This window comes from Dipodomys ordii, unplaced genomic scaffold (assembly GCF_000151885.1).
Source record: "Dipodomys ordii isolate 6190 unplaced genomic scaffold, Dord_2.0 Scaffold2, whole genome shotgun sequence".
NCBI lineage: Eukaryota > Metazoa > Chordata > Mammalia > Rodentia > Heteromyidae > Dipodomys > Dipodomys ordii.
The window spans coordinates 19,148,619-19,173,601 of NW_012267218.1; the positions used below are offsets into that span (position 1 = coordinate 19,148,619).

Genomic DNA, 24,983 nt, shown 5'->3' on the forward strand with positions numbered 1-24,983 from the left:
TCCAGAAGATCATATTAGCGGTGGAATCTCTAAGTACTACTAAAATGCCTTACGAATCAAGTGACTAGGATGGTGAGACTATCCCAGGAGCATGGTGAGAAAAGCAGAGCCTGCACATGGAAATTCATAGTGTAGTTACTCTTTTCCAGCAGTTACAACAGCAATGATAGTAATAATAATGAGTGGCATTTATTTGAACACTTAATAAAGCCAGGTATTATTAGTGCTTTTACATATATTAACTCTTAAATCCTCACCAGATATAGGTTAAAAAAAAGAATAAAAAAAGGCTCTTTCACAGATAGGGGAACATAGCAAATATGAGAAAGAACTTGCTCAGGGTTACAGGACTAAGAAGGAGCAGAGCCAGAAGTCTCTCAGGAATACTTGCCTGCTGTCTCTGTGTTTCTAGCAGGCTCAGCTCTGGGGCTGATGAGAACTATCTGCACTATGTCTCTAGTTAGTGGGTCAGGGTCTTGTCTTTTGCTCTAAGCAAAGACCTGTATGTGTTGAATCAATGCTTGCTAAATGAATGACATGAGCAGAGGAGTTGAAGTAAACTGACCTAGCCTGGCCATTTCCTGAGTAAATAAAACTAGTGAGGCCAGAGTGACCTTAACTTGACTTAATTTGCAAAATCTAATTTGAGATCTTCCTAGCAAATACCTACAGTTAAATAATAACAACAACAAAAATTTAAGCTCAACCAATCAGAGGTAGCCACAAGACCACAATCATCATACAATGTGGGATTTTTCCAGCAAGATAGATCAAAAAGGACATTGTAACTATAACGCATCCAATATTTTCTTGGTATCACTTACATTTGAGAAGAGTCACACTACCTTTAGAGCTGCTTGAGTCATGAATAGTTGATTACTCAGATAAACTTAAAAACAATTAAATCATGCCTCAGGTTAGCTGTTGAACACAGGTCATGTTTTACAACTACTCTGTAACTTAAGGATTCCCAAAATGAGAGGTAGGGATGAAGGACTACCTTCACACTCCAACGTCTAGACTGCTCTTTTCTGAATATGTTCAATTGCAAAGTACCTGTAGATGATGGGATTGTTTGGGAGCATGTATTTGGAGAATGCTAATAAGCCACAGCTGAACAAATTGTCCCCTAATGCGGGTCAGGAAACACAACTATTCTCTCTAGACATGTTCATCTCATTTCCCCGCTTTTCATCATTAGACACAAGCTAGCTCATTCCCCATTTATGGTACTATACTCCATAGTTTGTGAGTCTTATCTAGAGCAAGAGTTTAAGAAAAGATTATGAAGTCCAGTGTCAGCAGCTCACTCCTATAATCCTTGCTCCACGGGGAGTCTCAGATCTGAGACTTAAGACTCAAAAGCCATCTCAGGTAGATAAATCGGGAAGACTCTTGTCTCCAATTAACCAGCAAAAATCTAGAACTAGAGGCATGGCTCAAATGGTTGTGAGTGAAAAGGCATTGTGAGAGCACTAGGGCCAGAGTTCAACCCCCAGTATTAGCACACAACGTGATTATGAGAGATATAATGATGAAAATACTTTGCATACCCAAAGGCAGGAGGAAACAAATGTAAAGAGGTGAAATGGTTGTTGCTAATGCTATTCCTGCTATTATTACCAAAGTACTGCTATTATTACTAAAGTACAACCAATCAATCCCAAAGTATAGCCAAGGTATAGCCAAAGACCTAAGGCAGAAATGGTCAAGCCAACCCCGGCTATTTATGTAAAGAGAGCTTTTATAAATAAAGTAGTTCTATTGGATGCAGAGATGCCCAGTTCCATAAGCAATATGGTCTGTGGATGCGCACCAGCCCTAAGGGTAAAACTGAAAAATTCTAGTAGAGATCCCTCTGGTTTCATGAAGCAAAACTTTTTATTCTCTTCCTCTTTCAAAAGAAAATTCTTAAAGCGTACCAATTCTTGGCCTAAGTTACTAAGTGGCTTTTACATTCATCCTTGGTATGACATCTGAAAAAATAAGAAATTATTCTGCAAGAGATGCGCAGTATAGCTGAAAGACAAGAAGCAGAGAAGTATCCCCATCAGCTACAAGTGACCAGCTAGACCTTGCTTTCTGTACAACCCCACAACACTGACCTGAGAGCATGTTCAATTAGAACCACTAGATGATCTAGCAAGTCCCTTGTGATTCCCAAAGTCCTCTCTTCTCCTGATCTTTCACTTCTTCCTGATAACATTAGATCAGATAGATACCTTGGTGAGTTGACCTGTGGATATCTGAGAAGTCTTTCCAAAGATTTAGACTGAATTACAAAGAGCTGAATTAAAAAAAAAATCCCTTAACGCTTCAGCACTCATAAAAAGCATCGCTTATGACCTGCAGCCTTGAAAGAGCTGACAGCATCACAGGAAGGCATGGGCTTTGGGGCTTGGAAATTCTATATTGTAACATTTGAACTATATGTTCATGAACAAGATACTCAGCTCCCACCCTTGAGTCTGAGTTTCTTGGGAGTAATGGGACCTTTCTTACAAGGATCCGTGCATAGATTAAACATCATAATACATCCAAAGCATTTGGCACATGACACACTCAATAAATAGTGCTGCCATTAGTGTCACAATGCTTTGGATGTCAGAGAAGGACACAGGGGCCACTTCAGTGATCAGAAAAACCCAGGCAGGTTAGCACCGGAAATACTTGATCATCAGATGTAAAGCACATGTTTCCATGACTCCCTCTTCAGCAAATATTTCTGGAGGAAGAGAGCTCAGAACTAGAAAGCTTTAAGACTGAATACTATTACTCCTCACTCATTTCAAAATAAACCTATGCAGACGATAGTCTCTGTCTGTCTCTCTTTAACTTGTCCATTCCAAGTGTGTGCACAAAAACATCCTTTACACATTCACATATTGCCAATCCTTAAGTTTCAACTGAGAAGCCTTGTAGTTTCTCATCACATGCACACACACACACACACACACACACACACACACACACACACACAGATGCTGACATTAATCCATATTGTCTTCTGCAAGCTTGAATAATTTGTTCAAACCCTGCCTCGGAGGATCAGGTGCTGTCACCTCTGAGGGATGATGTGCAAAGGTTTGATTTGCAGCTAATAGAAAAATCTATTTCTTTCAGTTTCACTTCTGCCTCACAAAGGCCCCCGCATTCCCTACAGGAGTCTCCTTCTTCTTCTGAAATAACCACTGAGATGACAGCTCTCACATGACAGTATGAGCTGTCTGGGTTGAGTGACGCCTATTAGTTTTACGACCAGTGGTTCAGAATACCTTTACAGTGTCCACAACCCATCTTAATGAAGATGGGTCAGACAGGTGCCGATGGAATCAAATTTCTCCTCTACTTTCCAGCTTGAAGTCCATCATGCTTTCATCTTCAGCAACCAAACAGCTGCTGGAGCAAATCCTCAGCCACAGTCAATCACGGCCCGTGGTCGGCATAATCAGCTTTGAGAATTAAGCTGGGAAATGGCTCTCCTGCCATGATGATATCATAGAGCAGAGAAGGAAGACATGCGTGGACAGCCTCGCTGTCCATTCTTTCTCTGACTAATGCAACAAAATTATTCGGGATGATAATTATGATGTAATAGAAATAAAACTCACCTGAAAAGTTAGAAGTATAATAGACGTGGGAACTCAATCTTGTAATTCTGTCTGTACAAAGAGTATTAGTTACTCTCTTGTTAAAGCAAAAGGCAAGAAGAAATTTCCTAGGTAATACAGTATAGATGTATAGTCCCATTCTCAAGTAATCTGAACTATTTCTCTTTATAATACCTGCTCTGGAAAAACCCAGACTTCCAAAATTTCTACATTTTGGATAAATTCTGTCCCAATAATCATTTGACTATAGCTAGCAAATGTAGAAAGAGATTCTCCTGTGCCCATATGCTTGTCCCTTAGTAATGGGACTCTGTTGCTCCTCCTGCTGACAGATATAATCTCTTTCCCACCCATTGAATCTGGTCTAGCCTGAAGACTTTTTTTTTTTTTTTTTTTACCAACAGGATGTAGTGAAAGTACCATTGGATGACTTCCAAGCTCTCAAGAGTTCTTGTCGTTTCTGTTATAATCACTCTCTTGGAAGGCTGCCCAGAGATCACCATGAGAAGCCTCTGTGCCAGGCAAATGGAAGATGAGAGGCCCAATAAAACAGATAACTCTGTACCACCAGAGGTTCCCAGACCAGAATGAACCAACAGTGATGTGAAGGAGACCATCTTAGACCACCAGGCCAAATCTATCTGCAGATCACAGAAGCTGCAAGAAGGGCCCCATGGATGAGTCTCAGCATTGCCCAGATAAGTCAAGCCTAAATTTCTGATCCACAGAATCACGAGCAAGGAGCAAGTCTACAGGAAGTGTACAATGCAGCAATCACCAACTGAGCTGTACTTTACTCATGACAACCTCCACAACCACAAGTAGAAAGTACACAGTGGGATTAGAAAGACACATTCTGATGCTTGCTTCAGCAATTATCCATTCCTGACCTCAAGCAGAGAGCATTTGAGCCTCAGTATCCTCAAGGATAAAAAGCTTAAAATTCAACTACGGAGGGCATCAGATGAAATGATTCACCTAAGCACCAACGTACAATGCATGGCATGCAGAAAGTTTGTCAATATCTGTCATTTCCCATATTTCCTTGGTGAACTGGGTAACTGCGATATACATTGGACAGATATTTAAATATCTGCAAAGATACAGCCTTGCTTGCTTCAGGTTGTTTTCTTTACCCTGGTATGCAAGAAATAGGATATGGATAGGAGTATGAGTAAAAAATCAACATCAGTAGATCTGGTTAAGTTCTTATATCTCTTTCTGTGTAGTATGTGTGTGTGTGTGTGTGTGTGTGTGTGTGTGTGTGTGTACCCATCCTGGGCGTATACTGAGGGCATAGGTGCTGTCTCTGAGTTTCTATGCTCAAGGCTAGCAATCTACCACTTGAGCCACAGCTGGCTTTTTGGTGGTTAATTGGAGATACAGTCTCAGGGACTTTCCTGCTCAGGCTGGTTTTGAACCACAACCCTCAGATCTCAGCTTCCTGAGTATCTGGTTCTATAGGTATGAGCCTCTATAAATAGTTTTAGTCACAATAACCTTGGAAGATAGGTTGCAGTATAGCCATAAGAATCAGGAAGTTTATGTTAAGCACAGGATTTGGCAAACTTGACCCACCTGTTTTTACAAATAAAGTTTTAGTGCTTCATAGCTGGACTCATTGGTTTATGTATGGGTATTTGTAGTGTATATGAGGAGTTGATTGCTTGGTCTGAGTCAGAACTCCACAACCCACAAAGCCAGTTTGTAAAGCTTTGGTCTTCCAGTAATGTACTAAGGGAACAGCCATCAGTCACACTCAGGTATATGTATGACCAAGTGCCCCTCCCCCATCTTCCTTCTATCAGCTCATTAGCCTTTACTGCCTTTTTATGGCTTTACCCTTCCAGACGTTCACGTATCACACCCAATTCTTCAAATCACTAATCACCTGCAAGTATATGTTGAGGAAAATTTCTGAGACCAGTGGGAAAGGAGCTGAGATAATGTCAACAGCTGAACCTGGACTCTGTTCTCTCATCTAGCCAACAATAGATGGTCACCTGACCTTCTGTAGCTTGAGGCCATGGAGCTACAGTTTGCACTAATTGAAAATTACCAAATGAAAAGATTTGCTTTCAATGCAAACTTGAATGACTGGAATTACATCTTTAGTATCTGAAGTGGGCACTTGTGACTTGTCTGTCTTTACCTGTTCTAGCATCAGGAAGAAATACCACAGAAATTAGCTGGTGATCTCATTATAGGCCAGTTATAACCCATTTTTAGGAAATCTGACAGACACCAAATCAACCCAGTAATACAAATACACCTGAGGTTTGCTATGCATAATGTAAAATTACTTGGTGCTTCACAGATACAGGATTCCGCACTGAGAAATGTGGGACTTAAATAAAAAAGAACTCATTAAAAATGTACAGAAATGGAGACAAACATCACAGAACTGAGAAACTACATTGACTGGGAAGCAAAATTGAATTTAGAAAGAGAAGTGATAATTAAATAGACATCTTTTCAGAGACATGCCTATCCTACAAAGGAATGGCATGTGGGTAAAGAACTGACCCCTGCCTTAGTCCCCCAAGTCAAACAAAATATCAGGTGCACACTCATGTGCTTGGCCTCAGGCCAGTCATTCCCACCCTGGCTTAGCTGAAAGTTCTCTCACTCCAGGTGGACCATTCCATTCTGGGCCTGGCCAAGGGTTGCTTGCCCTTGATCCCTAAGAGTCCATAGCCTGTTTTTTTTTGTTCTTAATTTTCTGTTTCCTCGTTAAGACCAATATAAGCCCAATCCTAACTCCACCTCCTCGTACAATGCTCACCAGAAAGTTGCTTAACCCTCAATGCTGTATCTCCATAAACAGGCCTCACTTGTTAAAGATCAAATCCGGCCTGTTCCTTTTCCTTTTTCCTCCATTTTCCTAACAGTGGGACTGTTCAGAAAAAACTCTGAAGCCCACACATGACAGACGGAATCTTTATTTTTTTCTTTGTCCTCACGATCCTGCTCACTAGTAATTTGAAGTGATCTCTCTGCCTACCCCTCCTGCTCTAGTCATACCTATAGAAAACCCTCTTCCCACTGAGGAGCGTTCCTTCTAAACATATCCACCTTTCTGGCCTTAATGCCAGCCTTGCCTTTATTACCTTACCCTTTGATGATTTAGAAAATTTATGAATTCACCAATCCAAGCTCAGTCTCTTCTCATAACAAGTCAGCCAAGAGGGAACCATGCAAACAAACATTCTTTTAAAGTCACTGTATTTATTTACCAAATGTTGGCCCAACACTTGTTTATTGTACCCCTACTTAATATGGTAAGAAGGAAGATACATGCTATGTCTGACAAGGTTGCCAAATAACATAACAAATATCCAAATGAAATATGAGCTCCAAATAAGATTTTTTGATTAAATATATGTATGTCCAAATATTGTACAAAATTACTATACTATGAAAATTCAATTGTTTATATAAATATCTAAGTTAATCAAATTTTAAACAAAGTGTGTGTGTGTGTGTGTGTGTATGCGCGTGCATGTCTGTGCGTGCGTGCCAGCCCTGGGGTTTGAACTCAGGGTCTGGGCACCATTCCTGAGCTTTTTTGCTGAAGGCTAGTATTATGTCACGAACTACAGCTATACTTCTGGCTCTTTGGTAGTTAGAGATAATTAACTTCCCTGCCCAGGCTGGCTTTGAACCAAAATCCTCAGATCTCAACTTTCTAAGTAGCTAGGATTACAGGTATGAGCCACAAGCACCCAGATCAAATGTCTTGAATTTATATTCCCCAATTACTGGCTACACTCTCTGACTTTAGTAGAATCTACTTAGGGAATAGATATGAAACAAATAATCTCATTAAGAAAGAACTCTAAAGTGTGTAAGAAGGGGAATTCCAGAAGGTTACAAGACACACATTCTGGCAATTTGAATTTTGCCAGGAAGTGGAAGGGGTCTTTCCAGAGGAAGTAGAAATCTTAGGTCTGGGTATGTGTTAGCCAGTAGAAGTGGGGCAATTGGTTACATATGATAAGCAATAGCAAGTCCATTTAAGACAAGTTTTGTTATAATGCAAAGATAAAGGAGAAACGCAGGATGAAATAAGTTTTCTGTTTGTTTCTTTGCTTTCTTGGTTGTTGTTTCTGTTAAAGAGAGGAAATACAAAACCAGATACATACTGTGAAATAATATGGCAACTTCCTATAAGATGTAAGCACCAACTTTTTAGACTTGGCCTTTTCCACTCTTATAAGTGGAGATAATGATAAAGAATTTCAAGATGATTTAAAGTAATAAAGCATATAATGCTCATGGTGCTGAGTCCTGAACTATAAATGTCAAAGATATCACTCTTATAATTATTATTCAGTGTCCTCCATCAAAGAGGCCCAAGTCCCTTTGCCAGCCTTCCTTACAATATCCTCTATATACCCATCACTCAGGAAACTGGGTCACTGATGTCTGAATATCTTTCTGAATTTTTAAAAAATATATTCCACCTGTATCTCTCCCTCTTGCCTGTGGAAATCAGTTTCCACAACATGAGGGGAGGATTATCTCTCCCACAAAGTGTTTTTAAATTAGCTAATGGGTTGTGATGTGAATTCTAAATTCCCACATTAATTTCTCCTTGTGATATTTGTCACACTGTAATGTTTATTAAAACATTCTATGTTCTTACCTCTTCAATTCTCTCATTAAACTATTACACTAATGAGTAACACTAATATATAAATTAATATGAAACCACTCTGTCAACCATTCAAAATATAGAAATGAATAACTCATTCCTTACACTTAAGGAAGTCATAGTGCAGCACAAAAAATTACTATGAGTAAATAATTACAAAAATACTGTATATTTTATATGAACAGCAGTGAATACTTTGACTGAGACGTAAACCTCTTAAAGAACAGTCTCAAATTTGAGTTATAGTGAAGTCTCTGGTACCCAGGAAAGTGCTTAGGGTAAAGGGAGGACTTAATAGATGTTTAGTACATTTATATAATGTGAAATGTACTATAGAGAAAAATACAGAAAGCACACAAGTCCACTGTGCAGATGGGAGGTAGAGAAAACAGTGTAGAGCCTATATTATGAAATGAGCTATAATGAGAAATCAGTAGAAATCTACAGATTCTCAGTCAAAGGAAAAGTACATTCTAAACTCACCCTGATTGTCAAGATCCTAATGAGTAATTGGGGTTCAAATGCTGAGTGGGAGCCATATATGTGGGGTCTGTATGCCACTTATTCACCCACCCTTTCATTCTCGATTGTTTGTGCAAATTCATTCTTTGCTAGTCATTGTTTTAGGCTCTGGAAACACAACCATGGATAAAACAGCAATAGCCTCTGCTCTCATTGCTTACCTTCTATCTAGCAGGTTGATGGAATTAATATACTCATAAGAGTATATATATATATATATATATATACACATCATGGAGCAATTCAGGAAGCAATGAAAGAATACCAGGTGCTACACTGGAGAGACATTTGAAAGAGTGATTTTAGACTGGGTTATTCAGGAAGGGCTCCTGAGGTGACACAAATTAACAAAAGGATAATAGCTCTATGAAGAATTCAAATAATACAATCTTTTAGAAAGACAGAACCCAACAAAATCAACACCAGGAAATGGATACATCCAAGGGGAGGGAAGGGGGGGCAAGAGGAAAGGGATAAGTAGATGAATAAAGAGGGAAGGAAAAGATAATTCAGGCAATAATTCATTATCTATACCACAAAATTAAGAAAAGCAATGGGAGAGGTGGGCGGGCCAAAGGGGGTGAGAATGTTGAAGAGGGTGACACTGATCAAGCCACATTATATTCATAAACTGCTTTGTCATATGGCACCTCCTTTGTACAATAAAGATAGCAAAAAAAATAAAGCGAAGATGAAACCTGATGGTATGATCAAAAGGAGAGAGGACTGACGATATAAAGGCCATGCAGTGGGAACAAGATGGATAGAGTCAAGGCAAAAGAAGCAGAAAAAGACCAAGGTGGTCAAAAACCTGGTTAGGAGATGAAAGTAGAGATAAGCAGGGGCCAGCTCAGGAAGGGAAGGAATACAGAAGAGGGGGGTGAGCTGGCTGCATCTTGTCCTACAGGCATGGTGGAGTCAATGGGAGAATGGCATGGTAAGACTGGGGCTTCGGACAGCTGACTCCAGAAGTCGGGGAGCAGAGCATCAACACAAGGACCCGAGACGTAGAACATTTGTAAAAGTGACTCCTGCAACTGTCCAGGTGCTATCTCTAGAGGCAGTCTGGGGGTCAGAAAGATAGAGATGAGCATTGTTTTCAGTTGTTCATAACTACCCTGGACGTCTTCAAGGGGTATAGTCCATGTGTCAATGTCCACTGCAGATGCCACACACTGACTTGCAGTAATTCACTGTGAAACCCGATGAATTAATTTTTCATGCAAATACCACACTCTACTGTTCTCTCATCCTTCTCCTGGAGATCTCAGAAGTTCTACAGAAGATGCTAGGTCATGCAAGGTGATGCCATGGATAGAAGCCAGGGCTGTTTCTGCTCGGTCAGTTAACACTTGAATGACTTTGGTCAAGTCATTTATGCTTCCTTAGTTTTGATTACATCAGCTTCAAAACAAAATGGAACAAACATAAATCATGAGGCTTGCCCTATTGCACAGGACTCTGAGAAGGACTAAAAAAGATGATGAATTTTCTATGGAGAGAAATGTAAAATGTTCTACAAATAGCAGCAATCCTGTTGACCACCGAGGGAAACTGGCCACATTTTTGAGTACTGATTTCAGATGTAATAACCAATATAGAGTTTTGTGCTGGTGTACGCATAGGTGCACATGTGTACCAGTTCTGGGGCTTGAACCCAGAGCCTCTCATTTTCACTTGGCTCTTGTACTCAAAGCTGGTGCTCTAACATTTGAGCCACACCTCTACTTTGGGCTTTTTTTTGCTGGTTAATTGGAGATAAGAGTGTCATGGACTTTACTACCTGGGCTGGCTTTGAGCTGAGATGCTTTGATCTAGAATTGCAGGAATGATCTACCAATGTTGAGCTAACTAGTTCAACTATATATCACAGAGGTTCATCATTATTGAGCACCTAAAGCATATAACATGTTCTAACACACAAGGAGTATATAAGTGAAATTGTTGCACATACATATATACACACACACACAAATCTCACCATCCTATTCTGTTTGGGGGGGGATGAATTGTACACTTTTCTTTTCATGATAAACCATCTTCAGTCAAGAGCTTCTTGGGTAGTTAATGGGGTCTTATGATGATCCTTAAAACTCTCCTTTCATTTTACTCTTGATTAAAGAGAAAGAAAGTGCGGGATCTAAACCCTTGACTGATTTACACTTCAATTTAATTTCTCCCTTTCTCATTCCTCTTTCCTTTCACTGGAAGAAACCTTCCATGTAATTAGGTTCGAAAGCTCTCATCAAATGGTTGGTTTGATTGAACTATGGCATGCTGAGTTTCCCTTCTAGTCTGCTGGGGCAGAGAGAAGGCGGACCCTCTGTGGGAGAAGCAATCCTGGGATGGAGTAAGGGCTACAATCACGGGTGGCAATTAAAGGAAACTGCGTGTGTGTGTGTATGTGTTGGGGGTCCCCAGGCTCCCATGCTGTCTTTGCTTCCCCTGAGCTGATTGGTTGCTTATTCAAGTTGTACTGGAGATCAGCCCCGTCACCCAGTTGTCAGCAAAACAGGTGATACCTGCAGGAGCTGGAGAACGGATGCTGTGAGACTGCAGAGACGCTGGAAATGTGTGTGTTCCCTTCAACTTGCCCTTAATTTGGAAAAGGTGATCTAGGAACAATCCACAAACTCCTGGTCTGTTAGTTTTCTTCACATGAAAAATCATTTGATTGGGAAAGGTCTCTGAAGACCTCTTTCAGGTACAGCACTTGATGACTCCACAAATGCAAAGCAGCCTTCAAATGCACTAAACGTCCTGCAAGAGCGCGCTCTGTTAGTGGCATCACCCAGGACCTAAAGAAGGTGGCCATGGAGCCAAGTATCTTTCTGGGTTACCATTACTGAGCTACCTTAAGGAAGGAAATGGAGAGGGCACTATCTCCACATGGTCTTTATAAAAATCCTTCCAAAAGATACTTAAAAGCTGACAGAGGATGGGGGTAAACATACATATAGGAGTGGCCTGTGGCAGAGGGAAAACAAACAGCATGAGTCATGTTTATGGAGAGCCAGGGCTCTAGGTTTACATTCCTATTTCAAAGAAAAAGTGTCCCCTTCTGAGATGATTATTGAAGTGCTGACATGAACCTCTGACAACACTGAACTGATCAATGACATCAGGACAGTGAGAAACAGGTCCAGAGGCCTTCGTACATCAACAATGCGCAGCAAGCTTAGTTTTCATGTCTGATCTTTGCCTTTCAGATCTGGAACTAATGACTGCTAAAAAAGATCTTTAGGCTACATTCTTTTTCTGGCTCACATGTGCATGGTCTCTCTCTGTCACTGGCTCTGTCTCTGTCTCTGTCTCTCTCTCTCTCTCTCTCTCTCTCACACACACACACTCACGGCTCAAATTAAAAAGCCACTCCAGTAGTGCAAAATTCATCTCATTAGTTTACCCCCATAATTAATGAGCTGATGCTCATTAAAGACAAGAATAAAGTAGATTCAAGGTGATCTGAGGAGTGAACACTTGGTTAGAAATCATCAGAATTTTGCTATCTGCCCTAATAGAAAGACGAATATCAAACTCACAAAGACGAAGTTGGCAAGGCATTTGGACACCATTAATTGTAATTACTTCACTTTGCAAGTAGGAGAGCTAAAAAGAGAAAATCGGTAGTTTGCTTATTTTAAAAGTATGCCTATAGGAACTATTGGGAATCAAATATGCTAAGAGAATAATTTCCTTAGAGTGAATCAAAAATGAGAAGAGTGAATAATCAAGCGACTCTCTTGTCAATTGACCTTCAGGCTTTAGTTCCTGGATGGAATATGGAGCCATTCTTTCCAGCAGTGTGCAAAGGCTGTTTAGGAAAGCCTTTCCTATACTAAATTAGAACTCATGAATACAGGAACTGTACCGATCAGTTGGCATCAGGACTTGAAAGTAGTTCTACATTTGCACAGACATCTTACACAAACAATAAATGAAAGAAGCCAACTTCTTGGTAAGCGGAAGCTCTTGGGTAGATTTCTTTACTGTCTGAGGCTTAACAGCTTCCCTTAACATTCACAATCATAATAGCCTATCTTGGAAGAATGTGAGTAAGGCCTAAAAGAGGTAAACTAAAGTATTTGTTTCACTTCTTGATGCAAAGTAGATGTGCACTATTAGATGCTGGTATGAATATATATTTATAAGTCCTCACCATCTACTCTGAGCATAAAAATAGTATGAGACCCTTTAAACAATTATGCTGGGAACAGTGGCGCACGCCTGTAATCTTGTTCGAAGGCAGCTGAAAAGTCTATGAGACTCCATGTCCAGGAAGGGCTGTTGGCATGGCTCAACTGAATAAGCAAGAGAAGCACATGAGACACACGCTAAGTTCAAACCCTGCGATCACCTCTGCCCCCTCCTAAAAATAAATAAATAAGTAAACGACGTCACAACATTTCAACCAAGAAATCTACTTCAAGAATTCTTTACAATTTTAAAAATGATCAGTGTGACCTAAAACTGATCCACGATTCTGAGCGTTTGTTTGTCTTATCTGTGATCCAATTGTCTTTCAGAGCCATGGGCTTACTGCAGTTAGGATTTCAAAGCAACTGGATATAGTCTATTCGTTATCAATTAGAGAAAGCCCCAAAGCCTTTGCTGTTGAGAGCTACTTGAGTCTGGATTTTCAGGTAGATATTAAGTGAACTAGAGAAGCACACTGGAAATTTTTCAGCCAGAGCAATGTTTTTTTTTCACCTGAAGTTGTAGAGAGAAGGCCTGGCCTTCTTTAGGGCTAGCTGGCTCCTCTTGCTGGCTCCTATCCTGAAGGAAAATGTCTGCCCAAGTCCAGCTCCCTAAAAACAGCTATACCTGTGGAGTTCTCTTGCCTTCTTGTTGGTGGTGGTAGTTGTGGGGCTTGAACTCAGGGACTGGGTGCTGTCCCTGGGTTCTTTTGACTTGTGATTAGCACCCTACCACTCTGAGTCACAGCTCTACTTCCGGTTTTCTGGTGGTTAATTGGAGATAGGAGTTTCACAGACTTTCCTGCCTGGACTGGCTTTGAACTGGGATCCTCAGATCTCTGAGTAGCTAGGATTACAGGTGTAAGCCTGTTATCCAGTGCCTGGCTCTGTGGAATACTTTAAGACTTTCATGCTCTTTATGTAGAGCTTTCTGGGCTGTGATTTCTTCAAACCGCTCATTTCACAGGCGTTTGGGCTCCGTATTTCTTCTTCCTTGTTTAAGTCTCTGCTGACACTCAGACTATGCCTGCCTCCTCCCCCTGCCCCCTCTTTGACACCTTCAAATGAGGAAGGTGCAAAACCAATAGTTGTTAAGTAAAACATCCACCCAGCTCCCATTTAACTCCCTGCTTCATCAGCCTGCTCTACTGCCTAGCAACGGTGGTGGCTCACCCCAGTTCGTGCTCACTTTAATGTGCCACACAGAAAAGCAGCCTAAATATATACCCCTCGTTCTGAAGCATATAATCTGCAAACGACAGAACAGGCGGATCATTTCCATTAGTTTCTTATGTAGCAAAAACCACAATTTGCACCCAAAGCATGTAATTATATTCAAATTCTGAAAGACTGCTCGGAAGTAGTTGAAATTCATAGTTTGAGGGAAAGCCACTCAAGAGCACACACTGTAGTTTTCATGTGGAGGGTAGGGGGAGTAGTTAATGCAATGAGAAGGGTGGGTGAGGAGCTTGTGGTATGTGGCTTGCTAGGGGTTTTAGGTGTTTACAGATGCTCCCTAGGTGTTTTAGGTATTTATAGATGCTCCCTCCATGGCAAGGAAGGAGTCTAGACAGGAGCTGAGGAAAGTGTCCTTTCTCAAGTTCTCAGGCGTAGCTTGTAGATGGGGGTCAGTGACAAGTGCCTGCAAAAGCTATTTCTATTCTGTCTCCTGGCAAGTGAGAGTCAAGCAGAACAAGAAGCTCTCTACGCAGGAGCTGCATTTGACCACTCCTCACACTGAGCACTTCTATGCTGGGAAAGTCTTTACCACATCTCAGATAGCCCCACCCCCAACAACTTCTTTTAACATAAGGCCAAAGAAGTTGAATGCTAGCAGAATCCATGCCTGCCGGACTGCATTGGTTTAAGAGGAGAATGCTCCGCAGAAAGAGGAACAAAGACAAGGGTGCACTGGCAGGCTCTTGAAGGCGTGAAGAAGATGTCCTTTTCCTCTACTGTGATAGGGAAAGAGGAAAGCCTTGGACTTGGAGTCACACTTCCTGGGCCTCTCTGCTTCTGACCCTGGCTGGACTCTCACTTTGCCAGCATGTGGGAAATAGTGCTCTTCTCTCCCTAAAGCTCTGTGAGACTGCAGGTGTGCTTTGGATGGGTCTCTTGAGTTTGCTTCCTGTTGCCTCTTGCATAAGCTAACATTCCTCCTTTCTAGTATATGAGAGTGGATCACATGCCACCTTCTGTTTTCCTTGGATGTTAAAATGCCCACTGTGCACCGAACACACGTGTGTATGTGAGTGCATGCATGCATGTGTGTGTGTGTGTGTTTGTGTGTGTGTGTACTAGTACTGGGGCTTGAACTCAGGGCCTGAACTTTGTCCCTTAGCTTTGTCACTCAAGGTTGGCACTTGACCACTTGAGCCACAGCTCTACTTGGCTGGTTAATTGGAGATAAGAGCCTCACAGGGCTTTCCTTCCTGGGCTAGTTTCAAATCATGATTGACTGTCAGATCTCAGCTTCCCCAGTAGCTAGGATTACAGGGAGAGCCATTGGCATGGCGCAATCTGGACACTTTTACACATGCTTTGGAATGGCATGTCCACCACACTAAACAGAATGCTTCAATGATCTGTGTGTTCTATTCTTAACCACACCCACTCCAAAAAAGAGCTTGATGTGTTTGCTTTTTATCTTTTCTAGCCAGTGCACTGTGGGGTATGGGGAAACAACTAATAGTCCTGTGGTCACAGCTGGATTTCAGTCCTAGCATTATCACCTTATTACATGTTCATATTACCATATTACTATATTCTTTCAGTCATGCAAAGTAACCTTATTAATTTCAGAGGCTGGCGAGGATTGAATGGAAATCACATATTCAAAGCATTTGGAAGAATAAGTAGCACACAGTAGGAATATATTATGTATTGGTATAAGATCCAAACAAGTCTTTCTCAAAATTCTAACTACAAGTAGAAACAAACTGCTCATTCTTTATAAATACAGTCACTACTTTGCCTCCTGCTCTTATATGGCTAAGCGGAGTAGAACATCTTAAGCATAACACACAGCTCCTTCCTAGAATGAACAAGATGTATTTAAAGAAAAGCTGCCTTCTTCCCATCTCAGTGTGACTGTGGCAAAGTTGGACTGTGGGCTTTGTACCAGCTCAGTGTGCCACTCTTGTACACCATGCTACTACTGTCTGCTTGGAGAAGAAAAAAAGCCTGACTTATTGCTTTGGTAAAGTTATTATAACAGTCAAAAAGATCACTTTATAGCCAGTGTCTGTAAACCTAGCTCCTCAGGAGACTGAGATCTAAAGACCACAGTTAGAACCCAGACAGAGGCAAAAAACAGTATGTAAGACTCTTATTTCCAATTAATCAGCAAAGAGCTAGAAGTGGAGGTAGAGGTTCAAGTGTTAGAGCACCAACTTTCAGTAGAAAAAGCCAAGTGTGGGCATTAGGTCTGAGTTTGAGCCCCAGTACCAGTGTGCGCGCGCGCGCGCGCACACACACACACACACACACACACACACACAGAAAAAAAAAGAAAATTGACTTACGAAAGACAGGCAGATCTATGGACTTGGGTTTAGATAAAAAGTGCTGGCTTTAAAGACATCAAAGTCAGAGAATCATGCAATCCCTGTGATGGGAAACTTTGGGAAAGATTACCCCATTAAACACCATATACATGAGGTGGGTAAAGAGACAAAGTTTCCCCCAGCTGCTCTATTAGGGCAAATGCAAACTACATGTCAGATAGAAAACCATAAGATGATCAAAGAAGACAAAAAGAAGAGCAGGTACCCACAAAATGTCTAAACGTTAAAAGGTTCATTCCATAAAACATAATGTCACATCCAAAGTCATAGAGTTGGTACAGAAGAAAACTTGGAATTAAAATCTATGACCCTGCACTGTGTCCTCTCCATAAGCATTCTGGTTTTAAATTCAGGTTCCACAAAGTCAACTCTAAAGGTTCTGGCATAATAATATGCTCCTATCTACTCTATAGCCTTTGAGCCCCAGATAGTAAAAAATACAAAAAGTGGCATTAACTGAGGCTTTCTCTCTTTTTTCCTTTTTTTCCCCCGTCTGAAGACATTTGTCCTTAAAAAGAGAGAGAGAGTAGCTGTTACTTCCTAGTATGAACTAAACCAAAACTCTGTCTCCAATGGGTACTCAGCATAGAAATGTTTGACTTCTACACAGATTTATTACAAATTTTGAATTTCCAAAATAGCCTTAGTATATTTCTTAGAATGCCTTCATTTATATTTCAAAAGACCTCCAAGCTTTCTAAGTGGTTTGTTACAATTTGATTACCCTTCCTTAAATTTTCCAGGCACAGAATTCTACCAGAGGAGACAGTTCTCATCAGTCAAAAGCTGTCTTATTTTTTTCTTGTGCTATAGTCTTCTAGTACATAAACAAGAAAATACTCATTAAGATTTCTCATCTACATTTTCCCAAAGAATTAGTACTTTGTTTACATAAAGTAAAGTAACTTCCTTGAAGGCAAAATGTGTGGCTGTAGATAGAAAAATGAGGATTGTAGACACATGTTCTTTAACTTTAACCACACCATCAACCAGCAAACATTCAATAGTAAACACCTTCCACTATCTACAAGGAATTGGAAGAGGGCAGTCTTGACATTAAAATATTTCTCATAAAATAGTTAACTTGTATAGCATGATTTATAATCTACAAAGCACCTGCTGTTTAATCTTCCATACAGTTCTGTGCCTATGCGGTATCACCCGCACCATTCCTAGTTTAAAGAGGAAGACATAGTCTTTAGTCAAGCCAAGTGATGGGCACAGATACACCACTCTAAATCCTGTGGATGATTTGTCCTATCTCCATCTAATCATCAGCAAATTTCCATTAAAACTCCATTTTCATGCACCTGTTATGCTCATCAACACATTACCACAAATGTTATTTCAGAAGCATCTGGAGAGAGAGAGAGAGAGACAGAGACAGAGACAAAGAGACACAAGGAGAGAGAGACAGTGAGGTAGGAGAGGAAAGGAGGGTGGGAAGAAGAAAAGAAAGAAAGAAGGAAGGAAGGAAGGAAGGAAGGAAGGGAAGGGAAAGGAGGGAGGGAGGGAGGGAAGGAGGGAGGGAGGGAGCGAGGAAGGGCAGAAGGAAGAGGGAAGGAGGAAGGGAGGAAGGAAGAAAGGGAGGGAGGGAGGGAGGGAGGAAAGGCAGAAGGAAGAGGGAGGGAGGAAGGAAGGGAGGGAGGGAAGGAAGGTCAGAAGGAGGAGGGAAGGAGGAAGGGAGGAAGGAAGAAAGGGAGGGAGGGAAAAAGGAAGGGGAAGGGAGAGAGGGATGAAGGGAGGGAGGGCAGAAGAAGAAGGGAAGGAAAAAGGAAGGGAGGGAGGGAGGACAGGAGAAGGGAGGGAGGGAGGGAGGGAAGAAGGAAAAAGGAGTAGTGATGTACGTGTTGGACAACTGGGAAAGAACAATAAGACTGGCACAGGCTAGCTGGCGACAGATTTTGAAGGACTTTTAATCTTTCACTAAACAATATGAATTGTTTAATGGAGATGAGATTTACATGGGGAAATTTTACAAAGGTGAGATACAATCAGCACTGCAATTTAGAAATTTGGGGATTATTAACAGACAAAATTTATAATTCACAACATAGTTCCTCAGTGGTGATTCTGTTCTGCAGGAGACAAGCTACTTCAGGTTCACATTTTAAGACAGATTTAAACCAAATAGAAAACATATTCTCTTTTTAAGGCTATATTTTTTTTAACTGCCAAAAAGAGTGGCTGTCTGCACTTAGCTAACCTGTTTTTTCTCTACTTAGGGATGACTAGGAAAAAGCATTGGTGGTGTGTGCCTTAGAAAAGGAAAAGAATGTGCAACTGTAGGTCACAAAAGAAATGATTGGGGATGGGAGCAAGGTTCTACGGCAGGTCTAGATAAGGTCCAGGGAATGGACATTAGACTGTTTTGTGTGTGTGTGTGTGTGTGTGTGTGTGTGTGTGTTTAAGGCACACATCGGTGTCAAACAGACTTATCTACAAGCACATCCAGGACTGGACATAGAAGTTCAGCTGGAAAAAAAAAAATAAAACAAAACCCGAAAGCCTAAGTTTTAGCTAAATCTATTCTCCTTGTTTCCCCTCTATCTGTAAATAAAATGTTTCTTCCTGAGGCACCACCTTAAGATTTTGTAAATTGCTGCCACTGTTTCTGTGGCTTTATGTTGCCATTCTGCAGGTCTGAGTTTAATAGAAATGATTGACACAATAGTGCAGCTTTACTACTTTCCCAGTGATTAGGATAGGTCCTGGGAGTGACAAGAAACATTATGGGTGTGCTCCCAAATTCCTACGGGAAAGCCCTAATCCTCAGTATTAAATTTTAAAAAAAGAAAAGAAAAAGAAAAAAAGCTATGTTTAGAAAAAGGATCTGACTAAGATAAAATATGGCTGTCAGAGTGTGTCCCAATCCAGTCTGATGAAGAAAACTTAGAGAGAAAGACACCAATGCTACATGCAACCAGAGGAAAGTTAATGTAAAGACACAGAGAGAAAATGGGCATCTTGGGGGGGGGCGGTTCAAAAGATAATCAACCTTGTTAACATTTTGCTCTTGGCCTTCTATCCTCCAGGTATAAACAAATCAGTCTATGGTATTTTGTTACAGCAACCTTAACTAATGAGAAAAAAAAGGAGAAAAAAGTTCAAAGTTTGTTTTCAGAAATTTGCCTCCCTCTAGGATCATTCACAGAAGCAAACTTTTTGAGATCCAATAAATTAATTCTCGAAAGTGAAAGCTAAACGGTATTGTAATCTCTTCCAGATTCAATCTAAATGAATCAAATTCTTCTGAGGAATTCTATGCATGATTAGTGAGTGGAGGGTTTTATTCCCCCCTCCCCCTGGGGAACTGTTTTATGAATATCTCATTTCCTCTCCCTGATAAGGCAGCTCTACCTTCACCTTGTACAATGACCATGTTGAAAACTCTGAAAAAAAAATATTTCCACTAGGATATTATAATCCTCCTCTAAAAGTCTTACAAGAACAAGCTCATTTCCAGATCCCCTACTCGCCAGCACATTTTACAGGAGAGAGAGAAAAAAAAAACAATGCATATAAAGGAAAAAAAACAACTTAATTAATTCATCACCAAGGCCAAAGACATATAAATCTTATCATTTTATCTGTCAACCAACACTCTGAATTATTCAGCATACTGATTCCCAAGAAAGAAAGCAGCTGGTGGAGCAGAATAAAGTGCTCAGTAGATCAGAATCATCTTCCCAGTGGCTGGGAAGATTTCAGATGGGAGGGGGGGTTCTCTGTGAAAAGGAATGAGCAGTGGGATGTTTTCTAAAAACTCCTGGCTCATACATCACAAGTGAGAACCCAACACACACACACACACACACACACACACACACACACACACACACTTCTACTAAGCTAGCTTGGACTTTTGTGTCCCCAAGTCAGTCCATCTCTCCCCCTCCCCCAACTCTCTCTCTCTCTCTCTCTCTCTCTCTCTCTCCACCAAGTTTCTAATTAAGAGGTCTTCCCCTAAATGTATTAATGCATGTTTCCTTTTGAGGTTAAACTTCCCAATGATTCTATATAGCCATCAAATACTCTTAAATATCTAGGAGTTAGGAATGTCAGCTATGGTGAAGGATAAAATATAAGATACACACAATCTGGGAGCCTCAGACACTGCTGCTTTTAAAACGGTAACTATTAAAGCACTATTCAAGCAGAAGTATACTGGAGTTCCTAGAGGTGTGAGAGAGTAATTAGAAGGGAAAAATGTACAAAACACCCTTATGAAGCCAAAGGCTAGGATACAAATACATTTTACTATGGATGTGTTCTCCACCACTAAACAAATCACTACTACCTCGCACTTTGATAAACATGGCATTTAAGTATGGAAACAAACCCCAGTATGAAAAATAATATATAAAGAATTTCTGAGTAACAGAAGAACACAAATAGATACTTACAGAGGATATTGAGATTTTACATTAATTGACTTCACTTGGAATCTGGGTCATTATTCACCAACTACTTTTATGAATACTAAAACACTTATCAGTTACAGTGATCAAGAGGCTTCCTAAACTATTCCCCCACTTAATCACACAAAACCCAGCACTTACAAAGTACTCAGGAAGTGTTAACTGAGTGACTGGTGAGTGGTAGTGAACACAAGAGGGTAACTAAGAAAAGGCTCCAAATAATGAAGAGAGGGATAAGAAGTTCTTGTAAAGAAGAGGATTAATGTTATTCTGAAACACAATCTCAACATGAGAGCATTTGGGTGATCCTGCGGAGTGTTTTTTGATTTCTCCCCAATTTATAGAAGAGTTCAGCATCCTTCTAGCTGTCCAAGACAGGCCATGAGCAAATCTATAACATAATCAATTTGTTAAAGATCAGCACCAAGGGTGCTGATTTCACCAAGGGTGAAAATGTGGGTAAAATCTCAACACTCCAGTTAATACTCCTATTCCTCTATACGGCTAAATGGTAGAAGGTATGATAGTGGCAAAACTGATGAGCAGCAGCTCTTTCCTTGCTCAGGAAGTGAGCAAGGAAAGCAAGGCTATTTATAATTGGTTATTATTATTATTATGTAGAGTGAGGAAAACAAGGATATATTATTATTAATTATTATATTTATATTATATTATGGAATGAAAAGAAGTTGTTGTTTTATACCAAAATGAAGGGTAAACAATATGACAAGGACTTGGGAATGAGGCTAACAGTAAACCATTAGTAGCAATCATCAGAGACAGGGTACTATGCCTGCGAACACATCCACCCAAAACATTTTTTAAATTGTTATTAACTAGACCTTTTTGTCTTTGAACAGGGGGAAACAAGTTACCCTAAGAATGAGAGAGAGGTTCCTTAGAAAATCTTCATGGGATCTGAGTCCTTTTGGTTAAAAAAAAAAAAAAAGGCAAAAAGTCACAGCTGGGATGTACCAAAGAGCTAGAGGGCATCTTGTTCACTGCTGCTTCTTTGAAAGCCTTTTCTACAATCTCTGGCCATTTGCTTACTTTATTCTCCTTCTCTATCACACTGAATCTTATCAGTGGTGGGCTAATGAGACCCTAAACTGGGAAGCAGTCAAACAAGGTTTAGAGGCTATGAAGCAACCCAATCCTTCACAAAATAAAGTAAGTAGAGAAGAATCATGTTAACCAGTACAAGACTCAATCTCCTTAGATGAAAGAGAAGGAAGAGAAAAAGGAGAAGGTGGGGGGGGGGGAGAAGAAGAGATGAATAGTAAAGAGGAAGAGGAATGAAAGTTAGAAAAGAAGGAGGTGGAAAGGCTTAGGAACCAGCGGGACACATTCTGTTCTGCAAATTCCGTTGCTTACTAGTAGCTGCTTTTAACTGTTTGCATCCTAAATTTAAAAATAAATAAATAAAACAGCAAGACCCTGCCAGCCTGTAACCTCTAACTAATGTGTAATCTTCATCTCCCTGCTGATCATTTACACTAATTAGCAAAATTTAGCTAATTATCACTGAGCATTTCTGTGTATAATTATGGTTATTAGTAGTAGTCAGTCTGGCTTCTTCCCCCACCTCCCCTTTTCTTTCCTACACCCTCTCCCATGTATCCCCTCCCAGCCCCCCACTTGCCCACCCCTGTAGGAGCTGTTTCCCTTGAAACTGCTTTTTCTCTCCTCTCTCTCTCTCCCTCTCCTCTCTTCTTTTTTTTTTCTCTCTCTCTCTCTCTCCCCCCCTCTCTGAATGTGGCTCATTCCTAGGTTGCTGTTCATCTATCAGAAAGAGGCTACACCAGACCCAGCAGGAGTCACAGGAACCCCACCCCCCACCCCAGCAACCTAGTCAGGATCAAGCATTTTAAGCAGTCCCTCCTTCCCACTAATCTTTCCCACCAACCCTACAAAACCCTGCGCTGCTTGACATTCCATCAAATACAATTTAAAGAGAGAGGCAAGAAGTGTCAGAGTGTGCTGGCATTTCCTCAATGTGTTTCCCCTTCACCAGACAGCACTGAGTGATAACCCCCAGCGAGGAGGCCGGGGAAGAATCCACTTTCCCACTTTCCCACTGGGATCTGCCTGCGGAGGGTCTTCAAAATACTGGGGAGGTCAGAGCTCCCGGGGCCGCTGGCACTCCTGCTGGCTGGAGGGCAGCTCGGCTCCCGCCGTCTCTCCCAGTCTTCGCCTTCCTCTTGCTATCAGAATGGAGTGCATAGTAAACAAACAGTGAAGCTCCCTTCTTAGAAACAGTTTACGACAGCAGGCAGGCTTCTACCTTCGCTGCAGACATCGCCTTTTCAGACAGCCTGCTCAGGGTGGAACACATTTTTTTTTTTTTAAAGAATCACCAGTCTCTTCCTTCAATAGCCATGTAAAGAGAGCTGTTGAAAGCAAAATATGCCATGTCTGTGTTGTGTGAACAAGCCCATTCATGCTCTTTAATTGAATTTAAAAAAATACACCCTCATTTACATGTGTGCAATCAAAATTACTATCTTTTACACTGGGCTAAATTATAAAATGGACTTAGCCTGCTCTTACATATTGCTTCCTCTTGAGTAGTTAGCAATACCAAATACACAAGTTTTAGGGATAGCTCATTTTTTTCTCATCAGACATATGGACAAACAGAAAGCTACCATAGCGAACAAATAATAGGCAAGCCTATTAATAATATTTCCTGCCTTTATAGACTTAGTTACTCTCTCTCTTGACCTTAACCACACAGAGAACTTTACAGCAGTTTAATCAACTTCAGGCTAACGACCAAAGGATGTCTATGCCACCCGCGATCCCTCCACAACTAGCTCCACAACTAGACCAGAGACAGGAAAGGGTGAAAGCAAGGTGAATGAATGATTTCCCAGAAGTGTAGCATCCGGATTTGTCTGAGAAGTTACTGCCATGGGAAGAGGGGAGCGGAAGGTGGGGGGAACGGAGTGGGTGGTGTTTCGGCTGCTGCTATGAATGAGGGAGCCTTGGGAGAAAAAGTGGGGTGCAGAGAGTAGAAAAACACAACTCTTCACGAGCAAGTGGAAACTGTCTTTCTCCATGCACATCATTAGCACATTTCCATTGTTATGCGTTTCCCACCCCTGACACTACCCCGAAAGAAGACGAAGTGGGTTACGGAGTTGCTACGCCCCCAATTAAAAGGATAAAGAGCAGAGAGACCCACCGTGCCCTCCTCGAAGGGATACAGGGGAGCGATAGATGGAAATAGGCACTGAGTGATGCTTGCTGCCGTGGAAATGGTGTTCCTGCGGAGAGTGAGACCCCGGTGTGGAGGAGGAGGAGGAGGAGGAAGAGGAAGAGGAGGACGACGAAGATGAAGCTACGTTAGATGAACTCCACACAGAGCTGACGATACATCCCCAGAAGAGGGACCAGATCCCCAGGGTCCAGGCCGGCCGGCGTGGAGGGCTCCGTCTCGCGTGGATTCTCAGGTGCATGGTCAACGCACTGGACCACTGCAGATGGGCAGTTTAAATTCCAGCCAGCGAGGAATCAGGAAGTTCATGATGCCCAGGGGCCCATCGTCGCAGGAGAAAAAGTAGCCCCCGCTTGGTGGGGTGGGGTGGGGGCGGGGGTGGGGGGGCGAGAGGGAGGCGATAGGAAGCTTTCAAGACAATGATGAATCCAGTTTAAAAAAAAATTACCAAACAATAAAAGGGAGAGGAGGAAGGAGAAAAAATGATTTTTTTTAAAGAAGAAGAAAAGCAAAGTCTCCTTTTTCCCAGAGCTGAAAAATTAAGCTGCCAGAGTCGCCCAGGTGTGACAAACCAACCTCCTGCCCAGGACGCAGCGCTCCCCGATCGCTGGGCACCCCAGAGTCTGATGACTTCACTGCACTCTCCTGGAAAGGTTGGAAAGGAGGAGGAGGGAGAGGTGGGGAAGGAGGAAGAAAAGCGTTCAAGCTAGTTTAGCCAACATCCGAGGACTTTGGACATTTTATTTATTTTGTTCCTCTCGTTTCCACTTCGGTGAGATGCAATGCAGAA

At 41.4% G+C, this 24,983-nt stretch overlaps 1 protein-coding gene across 8 annotated transcripts in view; it reads right to left on the reverse strand.

Moving 5' to 3' along the window:
* The window catches only part of Nrxn3 (neurexin 3), a 1,505,050-nt gene that overhangs the window by 521,981 nt on the left and 958,086 nt on the right, over nucleotides 1–24,983 (reverse strand). For 4 of the 8 annotated variants that reach the window (XM_013014299.1, XM_013014321.1, XM_013014314.1 and 1 more), the window contains exon 1: nucleotides 24,161–24,434. The exons of the other annotated variants lie outside the window; for them this stretch is intronic. In XM_013014299.1, the coding sequence (XP_012869753.1) occupies nucleotides 24,161–24,434 (274 nt within the window). Of the gene's footprint in view, nucleotides 1–24,160; nucleotides 24,435–24,983 lie in introns of those variants that run through there. 8 annotated transcript variants of the gene reach the window in all.